General features: G+C 39.0%; 1 protein-coding gene across 2 annotated transcripts in view; it reads right to left on the reverse strand.

The window, feature by feature from the left end:
• LGR5 (leucine rich repeat containing G protein-coupled receptor 5) overlaps positions 1 to 19,513 on the reverse strand; it is a 120,812-nt gene that overhangs the window by 39,065 nt on the left and 62,234 nt on the right. For both annotated transcript variants that reach the window (XM_060306524.1, XM_030866275.2), the window contains exons 3-4: positions 8,830 to 8,901; positions 1,174 to 1,245 (exon numbers count right to left, since the gene is read on the reverse strand). In XM_060306524.1, the coding sequence (XP_060162507.1) occupies positions 1,174 to 1,245; positions 8,830 to 8,901 (144 nt within the window). The remainder of the gene's footprint in view (positions 1 to 1,173; positions 1,246 to 8,829; positions 8,902 to 19,513) is intronic.

Here is a 19,513-nt window from a genome sequence, read left to right on the forward strand (position 1 = left end):
CTCCAGATCTCACGTTCCTCCTTCTCTTGTATCACTTCAGTAAAAGACATTAAGCAAACTATGTGTAATTGTTAACCGATGTATTCTTTACAATGATGTTCAACGAGTCTGCAATATTTATTTGCCTTTTTTATGCATTTATCTCCCTCATCATTCTAGACCAGAAACCACTATTTTGTTTGACAGATGAGGACCTCCAGTGTAAGTAAGATGAAAACATACATCACACATGTGGATACTGGAAATCATGCAACATTTCCAATATACTTATACATTCTGATGAGATGCAGATACTGATCAAGAACTCATGGCATAGTGTTGCCAAATAATCACTGTGAACCACTGCTTACAACCCAAGCTCCAAAACATCTAGCTGGTGAGAAAGTTCTTTGTGTGAGGAATAACTACTTTTTATTCATTCAGAGGTTTTAAATCAGAGGAGGGTGGAAACTCCTGATGGAAAAGTAGTGGATTCAGAGTAAAGGAACACCAACACCATTGCTGTGTGTGTTTGTGTGTCTGTGTGTGGTGTGTGAATCTGAGGTATGTGTGCGTATATCTGTGGGACTGTTTGTGAATATGTTTGTACGTCTGTGTGTGGCGGTGAGGAAGCTCCTGGTTAGTAGACTTGCCCAGTATGACTTTAAGAGATACCATTAGATCTTAGCTTCCTGAATTGAGGACCCCTGGTATACATACAGAACTCAAAAAATTAAGCCTTTATTTGACTCAGCAAAATTGCATTACAGGGCAGCTCAGATAATCTAAAAACAGAAGAAACTGAAGATGCCAAGAGGTCTAGATTTTGACTCTCATTTTTCTAGATAAAAGGAGAAAGTATTATTCCTGATTTGAATTCAGGAGCTAAAATACTGTATAGGGGAGTATAGGACAAGATCCTGGATTTTTATCCTGTGATACCAACATATACAAGAGGCTTTTCATTGCATGTTTTCTGATTAAGTCTCTGCCCTGAAACCTCAAACCCCAACACTGGTCTCTCTCATACATATTGTTTAATGAGGATGCAAAGAATTGTTGCTCTAATAGAAACTCTCACTGGCAACTTATTTAGGTATGGTCCCCACCCAAGGAACTTACTAAAATGGTCATTTGGACATTTCAATGCTCCTTCCCAAACTGAGAACATGTTGGAATTTCAGCTGTACTTACAGTGATTGAAGGCTTCGCAAATTCTGTAGAGCTTCTGTGGGTACCTGTCTTAGATGATTATTCTGCAGCATGCTGCACATTGAAACAAATGAAAAAAAAAACCATTAAAGACAGCAATAATGAACAATAACTGGCATAGCAGTGTCAGGCACTGTTCTAGGTGTCAGGGAAACAGCTGAGCATCAGGCACAGCCTTGGCCTGTGAGGAGTGACAGATAATTTAAAATTAACAAATGAGTATATAACTTGAGACAAGTGATAGGTACTATGAACAGAAAACAAAACATGGATTTGGGATAGGTGGTAACAAGGGGTGAGAATTTTATTCTAAAGGTGGTCACAGAAGCTCTCTCTTAGGAGGTGATATTTGAGTAGAGACCAGAATGGCGTCATAGAACAAAACATGGGAACATCTGGAAAGTTACTGAGGAAGAGGGAAGAACAAGTGCAAAGGCCCTGAGGCCGGAGCTTGCTTGACTTGCTAAAGGAGGAGCAAAGGGTCATTGTGACTGAGGAGGAGTAACTGAGAGCAAGAGATTGGGAGACAACCTAAGGACAGCTCATGAAGGACTTGCAGGCTTTATTTTAAATGTGGTGATAAACTCTTGTTGAAGGGTTTAAGTGGGGGGGAATGATGTGATCTTATTTATGTTTTAAAAGGATCACTGTGATGACAATTAGATTAGACAAAATGGAAATAAGGATAAGAGTAGGAGGATATTAAAGATCTTCTCCCTCCTTGTGCATGATCATATTTTGATATAAATTAATGCTTCTTGTGAACAATTACACTTTTGCTCACCTAGGTTCAACAGTTCTGATCAGAACATGGGGACTACAGAATGGAGACACCTGGCAACAGTGAAATAAAATATATCATTGCTGGTGGGAAATAGTATGGAAAAATTCCCACTAGATTTCTTATACTTTGCTACCTCATTCATAAATGTTTATAGCGCAATAATTTCGCAGCCACTCCGCCCAACCCCCAGCCAGTATTCCATGGTCTATGTAAGCCAGAGGCAGGAAAGTATTTTTAAAAGACATTTTAAATAAATATTTCTACTTATTAGGTCACAAATTTATACTTGGATTTTCAGAAATAATTTGCCTGGTTCTCTCATCTCCACAATTGAAGTCTCTTTTCATCAGATGACTACCTGGGATTCAACGCCAGGTATGTCTGACTCCAAAGCTTGCTGTACTTTTTCCACTGTCCCTTGCAGCATTCTCTTGAGGAATAATCGTACAAATTCTCAGGTTGTACGCCTTTCACAGTATGATTAAGAGCATGGGTTCTCGGATCTGACTACCTCTTCCCTGCCAGTAGCCCCGTGGCCTCAGGGAAATCATTCAATCTCTCCAGGTCTCAGTGATCAGTAATAATATACACCCCCAGGGCTTATTGTGATGATCTAATGAGCGAAAGTACATAGAACAATACCTGCTGCCTGGTAAGCATTCAATAAAGGTTGGCCCTTTCTGTATAAATTGATAAATATTCTTCTCAAAACTAATGATATAGTGACATTTTAATTAATGAGAAAATAAAATTGGCCAAAAAAAAAAAATCTCTATGCCAGTGGTTCTCAAACTTTAGGGGTCATCAGAATTCACTGGAAGGCTTGTTAGAACACTGTTTTCTGTGTTCCACCCTCAAAGTTCCTGGTTCAGTAGATCTGGGTATGGGCCAGAGAATTTGCATTTTTAACAAACTCTCAGGTGATCTTGGTGCTGCTGGGCAAGGCACCACACACTGAGAACCACCCTATTCTGCTAAGTATTTCTAAGAATATTTTCACCTGAACTTGAGGCTACATTGAGATTGGAGATAAGGTCTAAGTTTTGAGTCTTGGCAAGCAAACCATTTACCCTTCTTGACCGTTGGACTTTTATCTGTGTGATGGGAATAGAATAATACCATCTGATTGATAAGTTGTTTGCGGATTACAATATGAAGGCATTTATTATACTTTAATATATGCAAATATGAGCTCATATCAAATAAGACGTGTAAAATATTTGGAGATCATAAAATTTATGCTCTTCTCACCATGGCTGAGATTCTGTTTTCTAAGGATCATAATTCTGTCACTTGTAATCCAACAGTTTTTTTTTTTTGCGGTACGCGGGCCTCTCACTGCTGTGGCCCCTCCCGTTGCAGAGCACAGGCTCCGGACGCGCAGGCTCAGTGGCCATGGCTCACGGGCCCAGCCGCTCCGCGGCATGTGGGATCCTCCCGGACCGGGGCACGAACCTGTGTCCCCTGCATCGGCAGGCGGACTCTCAACCACTGCGCCACTAGGGAAGCCCAATCCAACAGTTTTAAACAGGTAATTTCATTATTTTAAACTTGGATTCAATTAACATTTCATAAATCAAAAGTCTCAAAATATGTTGGTTCCTTATGAACAAAGTCAAGATTTAGAGAGACTTCACACTTCAATTACCGGTTAAGGAATTGGGAAAATTGTAGCTTGAATGCTGTATTTTGCATAATTTACCTAAATATTAAAAGTTTACGTTTATATGTTATTTTATACCTTTCCAAGCAGTTTGAATATATGATATAATTTTAACTTGACAGAAATGTTTTCAAAGTCACTCACTAATTGTGTGATAAATTTAAGTGATAAGATACAGATAATAGACTTAATTGATGTGTAAACTTTGTAGGTAATATATTACTGGCTCAAAGTGTGTACCGAACTGTCCTCCTATGCTTTGCTAACCAGACAGTGAAACTCTTATAATGTGGTCTTTCTAGAATATTGGAAAACTGGAGTAGAGGATAAGAGATATTTAAATGGCTTTTCTTCATTGAATAGTTGCAAGGTTTCTCAGTAGCTCTATATATCTACCTTCAGAAAATGGAACTTAAACAAGCTTTACTAATGATACCTTTTAAAGCTACCCCTGAGCTACCTCCCAGCAATTTAATTTTCAACCACTTCTACCAGTTAAATACCAAAAATATAATTACAGAAAATCACTTAAGTCCTGATCGCTCCTTGAATAAAGAACTTTTGTTTAATTACTTTCAAATGACAAAACAAGAGCAAATTATCTCCATTATAACCTTATAGGTCTTCAGTGAGTTAATTAGAAAATCCTGTTTTTGTTTAAGATATTCCAGTGGGAAACAAAACAATTAAAGGATTCATAGCACTATGGAGTGCAATTAGAACAGAGCATTCACAACATGGTTGCAGAATTCTTTTATAAATAATCCTTTATTCAATGCAGCAAGGTACAAGCAGAATGTACCACGAACTGAATATGGGTTTAGGCACTTACAACTTCATTTTTATCATTCACATATGGGTGAGAAAAGAAAATGAAACATTATCTCTAGGGGCAAAGGATGACTTCATATTTTCTTAATCTCCTTCCCTGAGGAGCTTTAAAACTGTAAAATATTCTCAATTACATACAGTGTCCCCAAGCTACTTTAACAATAAATTTTTTGTTTTTTTGTTTTTTTTCTTTTTTGGCCAACAGGACTAAATAAGGTCAAGTACAGGTACTGTGAAGCAGGTGAGAGGAAATTATACGTTGAAAGAGGACTCTGTAACAATGGCTTGATCCTTAGGTATTTCTTCTGCCTACTTGTCCTATGTTTAGATATCAAGTAGCTATCCAGGCTCTTTTCTGGGAAGGAGAGAATTTTAGTTGTGACTTTCCTATGGTTAGTTTTATCCATCACCTCCATGTGGCTTTGGTTCTGGTGCTGGTGGCAAGAGGATAAGCCATTCCTCGACTGAATGGCCTACACAAGAAAATGAACCTTTGTTGAGGATAGCCTGGTTCAGAATTCCATGGGACTGGGTATTTTGCAATACTAAGCCAGTAACCTTTTATGAGGCCAATATTTATAGGGATAATCATCTTAAATTTTAGTGATCTTCCAGAGCTCACAGTAGCAAAATTTCTGATATAAAACAGTCCTCACCAAGGAGGGCTGTTGTTATCTTCATTTCCTATCTTCTAGGATTGGATTACTCTTATCTTTCTCTTCTTTTCCAGATCCTTTCTTACTCTCCTTATATGATCAGGGCCCCAGATGAATACTACTTGTATATTATCTTTCTCACCATGCTACAATATAATCAGTTATTTCTCTCTTCCAATGACTTTTGGACTTTATAAAACATTTGAGTCACTTTCCACAATGGTAGGACCAGGCCTGTCTTGTTCAGCATTTTACCTCTAGCACTGCGGTTCTCAACCCTATTGGACCTAATTCTCCCTTTAATACCAAATATTTTGTAATGCTTCATCCATTATATTAAGACAAAATTCATAAAGATATAGCCATTTACACACATCATTTTAAAGAAAAAATATCAACATAATGTACTGCCTTAACTGTATGATAAAGGAGAAATAAAAGTAATTTATAATAAAGGGATTATATGTATTATTATATATGTGATGCTCAGATATGAATATCCTAGGAGGTATTTCTATGAAAGAGTCAGATGTTTGCCTCCACTTTTAATGAATAAGGTTGGGTATGAGAAAAGTAACATGATCAGAAGTTACTCTGTGCAAGAACAGGGAGATGAGAGTAGAGGTCTAAATGGATACTAGAATAAGATCTACAGTTAAGACATATAACAGATTATACTTATTTTATGTAATGCTTTATAGGAAAGAAGGAAATAACTTTTATTAAAACAAAGATAACATACCAAGACATATTATAGATGTTGCAGTGGAGAAAATAAGAAAGTGTTACATTCTCACAAATGAGTGTTCCTTATAGATAAGAGTGATATCAAAATAATTCTCTCTCTTTTACGAGATAGGACTGAAATACCACAGAGAACATCCATCCTATCTCAAATCCATTGCACGCTGAGGTGAGCATCTGTTCTCCAGTACTTCAAGAGGCCCTTGGGAGCACACCCCGCCATAGGTAAGAAGGAATTGAGGCTAAACTGGAAAAAGAAATAGTCATGATACCACCTGCATAGAAGTTGGTTGGTAGACCCTGCCGGATAGTGGAAGAGTAATATTAAAAATGCAACAGGCTACCCCCAAATAAATAAATCATTATATAGTTATCTCCGCACAGAGTTTGTATGATTGTGCTCCCAACATTTTAAAAGGCCATATGCGAAATATTTATAAAGCAGACTTTGTTAATGAGATTCAACGAGAGCCCTGTGTTTCATGTTTCTCTGCTAATTTAATGATAGTTATTTTTAAGAAGACGTTTTACAACTTCACAGTTACATAGCTTTAATTTGTTTTGTGGTTTCTGAGGTAATTCTTCTATGCACTAATATCATTTTCAAATAAATATGTGGGTAGAAATCACAGGATGCACGATCTGTGTTAACTAGTCAATGATTTTGAGAGATTATATTTATACCATTTAATTTTTCCTGTACAGATTATTAGGCTTATGCAGAACTTCATGTAAAACCTTTCAGTATGATTACGTATGAAAGTATTATTGATTGAAGTTTGGTGTGGAGGTAGAGTCAGAAGTCAAGAGGGATGCAGGGGGATTCTTTATGCTGGGCTGAGCAGCTCATCACAGGACAAGTTACTACATGCCTATCACCTGGAAAACCAAAGATGCTTCCACAAATTTCCAGAACTTCCTGTGGCAGGGGTGATGACCATGATTGAGAAGCATTGCTCTAACACTAAATACTTTCCAAATATTTGACAATTCATTTGCTCATTGAATACTAGTCTTTAAGTCAGCAAAATAAAGAGAAGAGTGAATACTATTCCTGGCAGGGGTCTTGCTCCTTTTGAATCCCCCTCACACTGATCATGATCCAGCTGAAGTGCAAAGTCTGAAAGTGTCATTTTCTTGCTCACATCTTTTTCTTGGCTTCTCATCATGCTTAGGACATAATAATGTCTATGCTTTTTTGACATGACATACAGGATCCCGGTGACCAGGACCTTTTCTCTCTCTCCAGGCTCTTCTCCAGATACCTTCTCCTGAATGCTTAAGTACCACCTGCGTAGGGCTGTCTGTTCCTCCCAGGTTCCTCCTGCCTCTGTGTCTCTATGTATAGTGTCCCCTCAGTCGGCTACCTTATGTGGATGGTTGGTTCAAGGTTTGGCTTCTAGGTCAACTCTTTGGAGAAACATCTCTCCTAGGAAGTCGAATTTGAACCATCAGACTGGACAGAGTCCTTCCCAACCTCTGTAGTTCCACAGAATCAGAGTGATCTGTTCATCTGTCTTGGTCACAGTATCTTGATCCCACAATCTACCACTAGATTATAAACTCTTCAAGGGCATGGCCATACTTATTGATCTTTGTCTTTCCAGCAATAATTTGTTCAATGCCACTTTGAGCGGTGTGTGTGCATACATGCACACGTGCACACACACACACACACAATCTAGTTCGGTACATCCAATATACATTTTGTCAATGAATTAAAATAATTCATTCCAATATAATTTATTTAACAAGTTTCCAAAATACTTAGTGGTACCTATTTCGACACAGGGAAAACATCTTAGGTGTCTCATCTAAACTTGATTTATGTGATGCATTTTGAATGGTTCCAAATATTTTGCTGGATTTGTGGAAATATAGGCACATTAGAATTGGTGTTACAGCCTAGAATTTCACCACATAATGCATTAACCTTAGGATTTGGAAGTATGACAACTTAAAAATATTGCTACCTAATAGTAAAAATAACTCAAGGGTAGGGAGATCAAACCCAATCACCTAAGTAGACCAAGACCAAATAACAGTTCTGCTTTTGAATTTACCTTTTAACAAAATATTAAATTTAAATAAAATTGCTTTTTCAAATAGCCTATGTATCCCTCAGGTCAATGAAATGCAATTTCTATTAAGCAGAAATACATCAAATGCCTTTTTAGAGTTTATAACTTTTATCTCAAAGGAGATAAAATCAGGTTGTTTTCCCTGAGATAAAACTTTCCTGGTATGAATTTCAACTTGTGTTATCTATTTTCTCTACCAAGGTCCCTTTCTTTTCTACAAAGAATAAACTGAAAGAAAATTAAACAATGGGTACTAGAAGAAGGAGGTATCAGTGATAATGAGTTTTCTGATAGAAAATTAGGAAGTTGGACATTAAATAGTAAGAAAGCCCATTTTTTACAAGTCTCAAGGGATTAACATTTCTCAATTAAACAACTACTCATTGTATCTACTATGCACTAGGCTTTTCAACATCTATTCATAAGTGGAACATAAACTTGATTTTTTTTTTTTTTACCTGAGCCTTATTCAGCGCATCACAAGGAAACAAATTCTGCAAATGGTTTGAGGCTGTGATCTCATTATGTCAGCATAATAGTGATTTATTCACTTGAATCAAAATGACTCAAAAAACTCCCCCCAACTTCATAGCACAAAAGGAAAGGGAAATACGCTTTCACAAGTTTGAGTTGATAAGTTGGTTAATTAGGGGCAAAGTTTTGACATTAAGGTTAGAAAAGGAGAGATGAAGTTTTTTCACACACAAATCTAGCCAGGTATCACATGTTTCTATGGTATCAAGGAAGGCAGACTGGAATTTAGACGAATTATCTCATGACTCTAAATAGTTTATTGGAGGAACTCAATCTTTACAAGTTAATTAGCATCCACTTGACACTAAAATCAGAATTATAACAAGCAATACTCGGTTTACTTACAGAACTTTAAGACTGTAAAGGCCAGCAAATGCTCCCTTGGGAATGTATGTCAAAGCGTTTCCGGCAAGACGTCTGCGGGTTTCAAGGGAGAGGAGGGAGAGTAAGCATAGCTCTCTTCATGTGGAATTCATTTAGTTGTTAAAAATGCAATACAATTATGTGCAGACCACGAATGCCAAAAGCAACTCTAAAGAACCTTGTTTTGTTATATTTTGCAAAAAGTTTCTTTAAATCTCTAATCAAAAAGCTGGCAAAAGAAGGGCCTAAGAAGAAATATAATAAATTACCTATTTTACAATAAATCACTTAATAGCTTACACTATGTATATAAAACTCTCTATCCGTTCATCTGTTGATGGACATTTAGGTTGCTTTCATGTCTTGGCTATTGTATATAGTGCTGTAATGAACACTGGGGTGCATGTATCTTTTCGAATTATGGTTTTCTCCGGATATATGCCAAGGAGTAGAATTGCTGGATCATGTGGTAGTTCTATTTTCAGTTTTTTAAGGAAACTCCATACTGTTCAAAACAGAAACAGACTCACAGACATAGAAAACAAACTTATGGTTACCAAAAGGGAAAGGTGGGGGGGAGGGATAAATGAGGAATTTGGGATTAACACATACACACTACTATATATGAAATAGATAACCAACACGGATCTACTATATAGCACAGGGAACTCTACTCAATATTCTGTAATAACCTATAGGGGAAAAGAATCTGAAAAAGAATGGATATACGTATATGTATAACTGAATCATTTTGCTATACACCTGAAACTAACACAACATTGTAAATCAGCTATACTCCAATATTAAATTAAAAAAATAAAACTCTCCTTTAAAAATTTTTTTTATACAAAAAGTAGGCAAGGGAATAGAGAGGGAGCCATGGGTGGTGATTGTGAGGGCAATGGGCTATTATTTACAGGTACGACGGTTGATGGTCGGGGAAACCCCTCTTCTGAGAGGGTGTTTGAGCAGAGGACTGAGCCATGCAGGGACCTATGTGAAAGGAACAGTGGTACAAAAGGCCTGAGGAGGGAGTGTGCCTGGCGTGGTCCAGAAACTGCAAGAAGACCAGCATGGCTGGAGTGGAATGACCAAGGGTAGAGTGACAGCAGGTGAGGTTGGAGCAGTGTCCAGAGTCACTCCACACAGGGCTCTGGAGGCCACAGTAGGGACTTTGAGCAGGGGAGTGATGTGATCAGTTCTGTGTTTTAAAAGGGTCCTTCTGACAGGACCCTTTTCTTTTTTTTAAATAAATTTATTTATTTATCTATTCATTTATTTATTTTTGGCTGCGTTGGGTCTTCATTGCTGTGCGTGGGCTTTCTTTAGTTGCGGTGAGGAGGGGCTACTCTTCGTTGTGGTGCGCGGGCTTCTCATTGTGGTGGCTTCTCTTGTGGAGCACGGGCTCTAGGCGCACGGGCTTCAGTAGTTGTGGCGTGCGGGCTGAGTAGTTGTGGTGCACAAGCTTCATTGCTCCGCGGCATGTGGGATCTTCCTGGACCAGGGCTCAAACCTGTGTCCCCTGAGTTGGCAGGCGGATTCTTAACCACTGTGCCACCAGGGAAGTCCATGACAGGACCCTTTTAAAGGGGGAATAGACTTTGGGGGCAAAAGTGGAAGCACAGGAGGCGACTAGAGCAGTTCAAACAGGAGCTGCTCGTGTAACACAGCTGTGGTGGAGGAGGTAAGTGGTGGAATACGGTGGAGAAGAAAGAAAAATCCCACCTGGCAAACCATTTGTGTCAAGGTGAAACGTAGGTAGCCAACATTTCATATTTATGGTTATATTCTATATAACCTACATGCATTTGATTAGTTATCCAAAGTACTATACGTAAACTGAAGGACATGGTTTGCATAGGACCGTGCTACAAAAGAGTTGCTTATTGAATTAAGACAGACTCAGACTTGGTTGATGATCACAGGTGGCTTAACTGATCAGACTAAACTGACCAGGAACTGTTATTTCAGCCAAAATGTCCTTAACTATCCTGTTCATAGTCATGATTTCAACAGTACATTTTTTGATTTCTAAAACCTAGCCTGAAAATGGGGGCTTATCGACTCTTACTGCTGCTATGTGATCGAGTAGCTTGATGGTTTCTGGGTCACTGACTTTGGAAATGAAAAGGAGAAAGTAAAAACATTCTATTTATTTATTTTATTAGTTTAAATTATTGTTAGGGTAAAAACCTTTCTGTTACATTTCCTGAATCATAGCTCACTTCACATGAATTGTTTTTCTTTTCTGCGCAAGGACTTTGAGAGCTGCAGACTATATTCAGAACTAATCTGTATAACCACTGACCTGTGTTATCAGGGGAATTTGTCTTAAAACAAAGGAATTTATGATGGGCTATTAGTTATTCGTTGTGCTGGTGGAAGATATACCTCATTGTCCAAAAGCACAATTTAAGGAAATCATTGCATCCTTCCCCTCATTTCTTTACCACGTGGGATGGTTTTAGCAGTTAAAAAATTAAATACGTATAAACTATAGGGAAAAAAAGACTTCTATATAAATGAGTACACAAATAGTGAGAACTGCACACAAATCTTTCCTGTGAAGATTTGAACTAACAAATCTCTGGGCAACTACGTTCCAACCCTTGAGACCCACACACCATTTGGCTGGAAGGTTTTGTTTTTCTCTCTGTTTCTAAAATTATTTCACAGAAATGTCTCTTTCATCATCTTCATTTCTATAATAAGATACAACTTAATAGGAAAAACTTTTATATCTTTTTATATCACATAAAATTTTTTTATCCTTAAAGATACCTCTCCATATAGAAGACTCAAATCGTCCTATCATTGTTAGTTTTGCTAACTTAACTGCCATAAAAAGTAAAAAAAAAAAAAAAAAATCAGTAAGTTACAGTAGACACATTCCTCTTCAGATAAATCAAATAAGCAGAGGTTTGGCTGTTGTCACAACCAACTAAAATATTTTTGAGAATGTATGTTTCTTTGAATCTCTACAGTAATTTGAATCTCTAAAGGAATCCAAGGGTTTTTTTGTTTGTTTTTGGTAGCTTTGTTTTGTAAAATGGTGGGATGAGAGCAAAGCACTCAAGTGTGGGCCCTGATTTCTCTTCTCTGGATATTGGTCTGGAGGGAGAGAGGTGAGTGAACAAAATAGGATGAGCACTGAGAGTGGAAGAGGTACTTGACCCTGTTCTCTGATTGGGACCCTCGGGAAGATTACTGTGCGGGGAACCACAGTCCAACATCGGTCCCCTTGACTGAATCGTATTTTCAGAGGTAAGTGAAAGGGCCTGGTGAGTTTTAATAGGCTTTCCAGGTCATGTCTTCCAAGAACCCATTTGTCTTTTAACACTCAGTTTTTTTTTTCTTTCCCCTTTTGGCTTACTTTTTTCTCACTATTAACTTGCTGCAAGACTTCACACAAGTCATTTAACTTCTCTGGACCTTATTTCACTTATTATTATTATTTTTGGCCACGCTGTGCAGCTTGCGGGATCTTAGTTCCCCAACCAGGGATTGAACCCCGGGCCACCACAGTGAAGGTGCTGAGTCCTAACCACTGGACTGCCAGGGAATTCCCTTATTTCACTTACTTTTAAAAAATGATAGGGTTCTTCCACTAAAGTCTTTTTCTGCCCTACAATTATTTTTGTCACACATGGATTTCCTCCTTACCTTCATTCTTTTCTCCCTTATCCTCCCTCCACCCATCTTTTTCTTCTTGTTTATTAAGATTTCTTTATTACACGTCACCAACATTTTTTATAACTTTCTTTTTTTTTTTTTTAGATGTTGGGGGTAGGAGTTTATTAATTAATTTATTTATTTTTGCTGTGTTGGATCTTCATTTCTGTGCGTAGGGCTTTCTCTAGTTGTAGCAAGCGGGGGCCACTCTTCATCACGGTGCGCAGGCCTCTCACTATCGCGGCCTCTCTTGTTGCGGAGCACAGGCTCCAGATGCGCAGGCTCAGTAGTTGTGGCTCACGGGCCCAGTTGCTCCGCGGCATGTGGGATCCTCCCAGACCAGGGCTCGAACCCGTGTCCCCTGCATTAGCAGGCAGATTCTCAACCACTGCGCCACCAGGGAAGCCCATCACCAACATTTTAAAATCACTTTCTCATACTTTATATCAGGAGGTAGATCAGAGGTTATTATGCCCATATTTTGAAGATACAGACACCAAAGTTCAGAAAAGCTTTATGTAAAATGAAAAACATCATCTCTTTCCTGATTTCGTGTAAGTGTAATCTAGTCCTTCCTTATGGAGCACGGAAGCTATCTAACAGTGGTGCTACTTAAATAATCAGAGCAAAATGAACTTGAATATGACAGCCCCTATGATTTAAAAGAAGACATTTCAGACTACTTAGCAATTTCATGCTGGCTCCTAGTAATTACTGCTTTATTTTCCAACTCTTACAAAGTACATGAGATCTAGAGGGCACACATTCTATACATGCTAAATTAATTTGTATCAGAAATTTGGTAAGGGCTTACGTCAGGCTTAACGGTAGTAGTTTTTCCCCTTTTCCCATTCTTAAGATCTGCCTGTTTCCAGTTTTCTGGTACTATTTTCTGTCTCGTGGTTTCCAATATTAACTTCAGTGGCTCTGTTCCTATTTCTGAATTTCTTTTTACTCTTCTGATTTCTAATTACCTGAATAATTGTAGTTAAACTATCACTTAAACATAAAATTTCTGAAATGTCAAAATGTTCCCACTTGAAGAAAAATTCTCCTAAAATAAAGTTAGCATAAACCATACTAATATTGTAATTAGTGACTTTCAAAAGACAAAGTGATGCGAGCAAATACACTAGTCCATTCAGATTGACTATTCATAATTCAATTCGATTGACTAAAGCTGGGCTCTGGGTTACTGCATACAGGAGCCAAGAGTCTGGGTCAGTGAAGTGTTAGACACAAATAGGATGAAACTCGTAGTCTGATGTAATCTCTTAATCTTGCCTCCACTGGCAGTAATGCATCATCACTGTAACCGACTAAGTTCACCATGGTTAGGTTTGCTTTCATAAGATGCCTGTGCTAGTTGGAAGGGCGCAGATACTTAGCATTTAACCCTCTGACATTCATCTTTGGTAAGGTTTGCTGAAGCCTATTCAGCAGGCTTGAATACAAGGATTATGACAAACCACGGATCTTCTCAGGGTAGAAAAAAGTGTCTTTCTTAATACGCAAGAAATTGAGATTTTAAAAAACCCTTTCTCCCCCAATAAGTTAAGCATATCTAATTGGTCAGGTCCAGCCCCAAATCATTCCTCTTAAACTGTGTATTTATGAACTGTCCATTTTGTTTTCCTTATTACATAAGATCAAAAACATCAGATTTCAATGTTTAAGGGCTAAGACCACTGGCCTGAATAAGTGAACTCTTCAGGTCAACAGGGAGATCCTTTAGTGGTTATACGGCCCTATGGTTTCTTTAACCACAGACTAATGAAGTTCAATTTTCAACTCCTTTGTGAAGTATTCCTAATTACCTCAGTCCACAGTCAACTTTCCTGTAGGTTATATTCTATACAATGCTGTCTATAAAGGTTCATTTTCTACCATTTTATATGTAGTCTACTTGATTTGATTATAGGCTCCTAAGGTCAAGAACCTTATTGCCTGCCTAGAGCAGGGAGCTGAATTAATATGTACTGATGGATCATTTGATCTTGTTTCCAAAGACAGTTGGCCATAGTGCTAGAGTTACTTCAGGTCTGGCCTAACTATTGCAAGATCGCTGGCTAGCCACTACATAAACAGATCAGAAACAGCTGAAGAATATTCCTTCTTCCTTATGCATCAAATTTAAACTCAGCAATTTATTTGAGCACTTTCAATATGCCACGTACAGTCCTTTGGGTCACAAAAATAGTATGTACTTTTTGTAAAACAACTTACAAGTTCTAGGCACAATGTAAAGTACTTTATATACATTGTGTTATCTAGTGATTTTAAAAATCACATTAAACAAGGGACATGATTATTCATTCCCCTTTTACAAGGAAACTGGGCCTATTTGCTCATGCTTACGTAGAAAAGTTTACACAAGAGAATTTGGTTCAGCCATAGCATTTGGGCTCCAATATTTGAGGTTTTAAACATAACTTTGGTCAAAAGTAGGTTGGTCTGGAGCTTGGGTTGATCAGGAGCAACCAATCTGAAACAGGAAAAACCCAAGGATGCAAGTGACTGCATCACTTGAGGTACTGGCCATAAGAAAACCGTTGTTCACTGCCTCTTTTTTTTTTAAATATTATTTTACAATCTACTTTTTATTTTTATTTATTTATTTATTTATATTTTTGGCCGCATTGGGTCTTTGTTGCTGCATGTGGGCTTTCTCTAGTTGCAGCGAGCGGGGGCTACTCTTCGTTGCAGTGCGCAGGCTCTAGGTGCGCAGGCTTCAGTAGTTGTGGCACGTGGGCTCAGTAGTGTGGCTTGCGGGCCCTAGAGCGTAGGCTCAGTAGTTGCGGTGCAGGGCTTAGTTGCTCCGCGGCATGTGGGATCTTCCCGGACCAGGGCTTGAACCTGTGTCCCCTGCATTGGCAGGTGGATCCTTAACCACTGTGCCATCAGGGAAGCCCTGCTCCCTGTCTCTTATTCAAAGTCCTCCCATTGCCTTCCGGATCCTGTACAATCTTTCTGCTCTCATGACTATGGCTGGTTGTTTCCCTCTCTTCTTTCTAGCCCCTCATTTTTTTTTTTGAGTATAGTTGATTTACAATATTGTGTTAGTTTCAGATGTACAGCAAAGTGATTCAGTTATACGTATACATGCATATATATCATATATACATTCTTTTCAGGTTCTTTTCCCTTATAGGTTATTACAAAATATTGACTATAGTTCCCTGTGCTATACAGTAGGTCCTTATTGGTTATCTATTTTATATATAGTAATGTGTATCTGTTAATCCCAAACTCCTAATTTATCCCTCTCCCCACTTTCCCCTGTGGTAACCATAAGTTTGTTTTCTTGTCTGTGAGTCTATTTCTGTTTTGTATATAAGTTCATTTGTATCGTTTTTTTAAGGTTCCACATATAAGTGATACTATATGATATCTGTCTTTCTCTGTGTTCACCCCTCTTTTAATGCTCATCCTCCAAACATAGATGTTCTTCAAGTTTCTGTCCTCACACCTGTCTTTCTTCCTTTTATCTAGTGGCACTCAAAGTTTAGTGTGCATTGCCATTGTCTTAGGAGTCATCAAAAATTCAGATCCCCAGGCAGGCCCCAACTCAGGTTTAGTGACTTAGAGTTTCTGGGGGAAATGACTCAGGAATCTGCATTTTAATAAGCAGCCCAGGTGAGTTTAATATGGATAGAGACCCATACTGGGAAACAGAGCCTCTACCCTCTCTCAAAGTCCTCATCTGCTCCGGCACCTTCCGCAATCACCTCTTTGTAAACAACTTTCCAATCATTCTCTCTAGAACAGAATCATCACACTGCAGACTCACATTCCAACTTTGTTAGTGACATTCCCATTTGGATGTCCTGCTGGCACCTTGCGCTTAGTAAACCCAGAACCAGACATCCTCTTGCCTCCAAATTATCAGTTATTCCCCTTGAATGCCCTGTTTCTATTGACAGTGCCTCACCTGTCTCCTAGCACCTAATGTTATAACCTTACTCAGAGTCATCTTGCACCTTCAGACTTCCTTTCAGTCCCTAGGTCCAGTCAACGATGAGTGCCTGACTCTCTTCCTCTGCTGTAAAGCTTCCATATATCCCAGTGGGTCCCAGCCCCCAGTAGAGCTTTAAAAGAATGATGTCTGGGTCTCCACTGAGACCCATTAAATCAGAATCTCTGGAAATGGGCCGTGGTAATTAGTAGTTTTAAAAATTCTCTGGGTGATTCTAATGCCTCTGCAAGGTGGGAAACTCTGAAGCAGTCCTCACGGTTTCATACTGATAAGATCACCTAGAGACCTTCATGGTCTCCATCCCCGGAGACAATGATTCAATTGTTAATTATTGGGAGAATCAGGAGAGGTGATTAGTCAACAAATTTGAACAGTTATCCAGAGGAGACAGTAAGAACCTGAACTAGGTGATGATGAAATAGAGTGAACAAATGGGAAAGACAATGCGGAATTATGAGCTTTAAGACTTGGAAACTGGCTGATACAGGAGGTGAGAAAGAATGACAGATGCAAAGGCAGTGACAGACACAGTGACCATAAGTTTGGATAATAAGAATGCTGATGGTGAGAAGCAAAGGCAGGAGTAAAATCTTGTTGCGGAGGATGGTTTGTGTGTTCATGAATGGATCTGGTTCTGCACTTGCTGAGTTTTAAAGTATTGGTGGGGTAGGTGGAGGTGTCACTTGGGTAGTGGAGGATTCTCAAAGTGTGGTCCCTAGATTTGCAGTATTGGTATCACCAGAGAATTTGTTATAAGTGCAAATTCTTGACATCCTCCCCTTCCACCTTCAACCTGCTGAAGAAACTCTGTGGCAGGGTCCAGCAATGTGCGGTTTCACAAGCACTGTAGGTGATTCTGATGTCACTAAAATTCGAGAACAACTGGCCTAGAGTAGCAGTCCTTAAACTTCATCATGCATCAGAATCACCAGGAGAGCTTGTTAAAGGCAGTGTCCTGAGTTCAGGGTTTCTGATTCATTAGGTTGGGGTGGGGCACATGGGTTGGGGTTTGCGTTTCTCACAAGCTCACGTGTGGTGCCGATGCTGCTGGTCCAGGGACCACACTTTGAGAACCACTGGTCTAGCAGTCAAAGACAAAAGAGATCTCAGCTAGAAATATGGATTTGGGGGTCATCTACATAACAGAGGTCGTTCAAATCTTGACTCTCTTTCCCAGACAACGGTTGTTGTCTCCTAATGAGTTTGTAGCCTCCTAACAGGTCTCTCTGCTTCCGTAATACCCCAAGCTATTTTGCATACAAAAATCAGAGAAATCTTTATAAATCATAATCCTATTTATTGCACTAGCTGCATACAATCCTCCACGGCTTCCCATTGCTCTTATTTGAATTCTATACATAGCCTGATCGTTCCTGCATGATTTGGCCCCTACCTTTCTCTCCAGCCCCATCCCCTGTCACCTCCCCTCCCTCTCACTCTGCTCTGGCCACCCTGATCTTCTTTCAGATCCACAAACATATCACTTTCTTTCCTACCTACCTGAGGGCCTCTGCTCACACTATTCTCCTACTAGATACGCTCTACCCTAGCTCTGCAGACCACCAACTCCCCTCATCCTCCTGAGCTCAGTTCAGATGTCACCTTCTTGGAGACACTTTCCCTCCTTGTCATCCCTTGTTATTTATTCTCTACTTAACCATGTTTGTGTTCTTTATCACTCTTGTCATAATCAGCAAATATCATCCGTGTTTGTTTCCTTGCTTATCATCTGTCTCCCCGTCTAGATTGTAAGTTTCCCTGGAGTGGGGACTTCTTGACTGAACGAATGAAACGTAGAAAGTCATATTCATTCTTATGTCCCCACTGGCTAAATAAATACATGCTGAATGAATGAACTGAAGAGAAGTGAGAAAGGAGGCAATCTAGGGAATGTCTGTATGTTAGGGGTAGAGGAGAAAAGAAGGCTAAGGAGAAAAAGAGGAGGCAGAAAGGTAGGGCCCTTTAAGAACAGTGCCCTAATCGCCATTACAATTGTATATATTATATGTATATATATATATATAATATATACACACACATACACACACATGCACACACACATATACATACACACACATATACACACACATATATGTAGATACACACACATATATATACATACACACATATATGTAGATACACATACATACACAAGGGCAGATATCTAAATCTCTATATCCAGCTGTATGAATAGACATTTGGAAGAGAACATAAAATAACACTAGAGAAAAAAAAGTTTCAAAGAGGCAGCATTTTTTCTTTTCTTATATTTTAAATTAATTCTTTAAAAAATTTTAATACAAATTTTAAAGGTAAAGAGGCAGCATTTTTTTTTTTTTTTTTTTTGCGGTACGTGGGCCTCTCACTGTTGTGGCCTCTCCCGTTGCGGAGCACAGGCTCCGGACGCGCAGGCTCAGCGGCCATGGCTCACGGGCCCAGCCGCTCCGCGGCATGTGGGATCTTCCCGGACCGAGGCACGAACCCGTGTTCCCTGCATCGGCAGGCGGACTCTCAACCACCGCGCCACCAGGGAAGCCCAGAGGCAGCATTTATAATCAATTACCAGTTCTATGAAAAGGAGAGACTGAGCACTCTGACAAGGCCAAGGGTCAGGAAGATTATTTATGGGCAAGAAGGTGTTTTCATTTCACTAACACAATCCAATAGGTGAATTAGAGTTTACCAAAGTTCTTTCATCATCAATTCATTTGATCTTCAGACAAAAATCTCAAAAGACAGGCAGGACAGCTCTCACTATTTTTAGCAACATGATGAGGAAGTAGAAGTAACAAGCATAGACTGTACTTTCAGGAAGTTTGGTGGTATTTCTCATTACTAATTTCATCTGAAATAATAGATATCTACTATTTATACAGAGATTCTTTAAGGCCAACCATAATATGAGCAAACAGTTCCAGGGAACAATAGTAACTTAAAAACAAACCTCCCTAGAGCATCTCAGGTTTCCTTCCTAAATCGAGTATTTGATTCCAATAGCATTAGAATCTGGGAAGATTT

The sequence above is a fragment of the Globicephala melas genome, chromosome 10 (assembly GCF_963455315.2).
Source record: "Globicephala melas chromosome 10, mGloMel1.2, whole genome shotgun sequence".
Lineage (NCBI taxonomy): Eukaryota > Metazoa > Chordata > Mammalia > Artiodactyla > Delphinidae > Globicephala > Globicephala melas.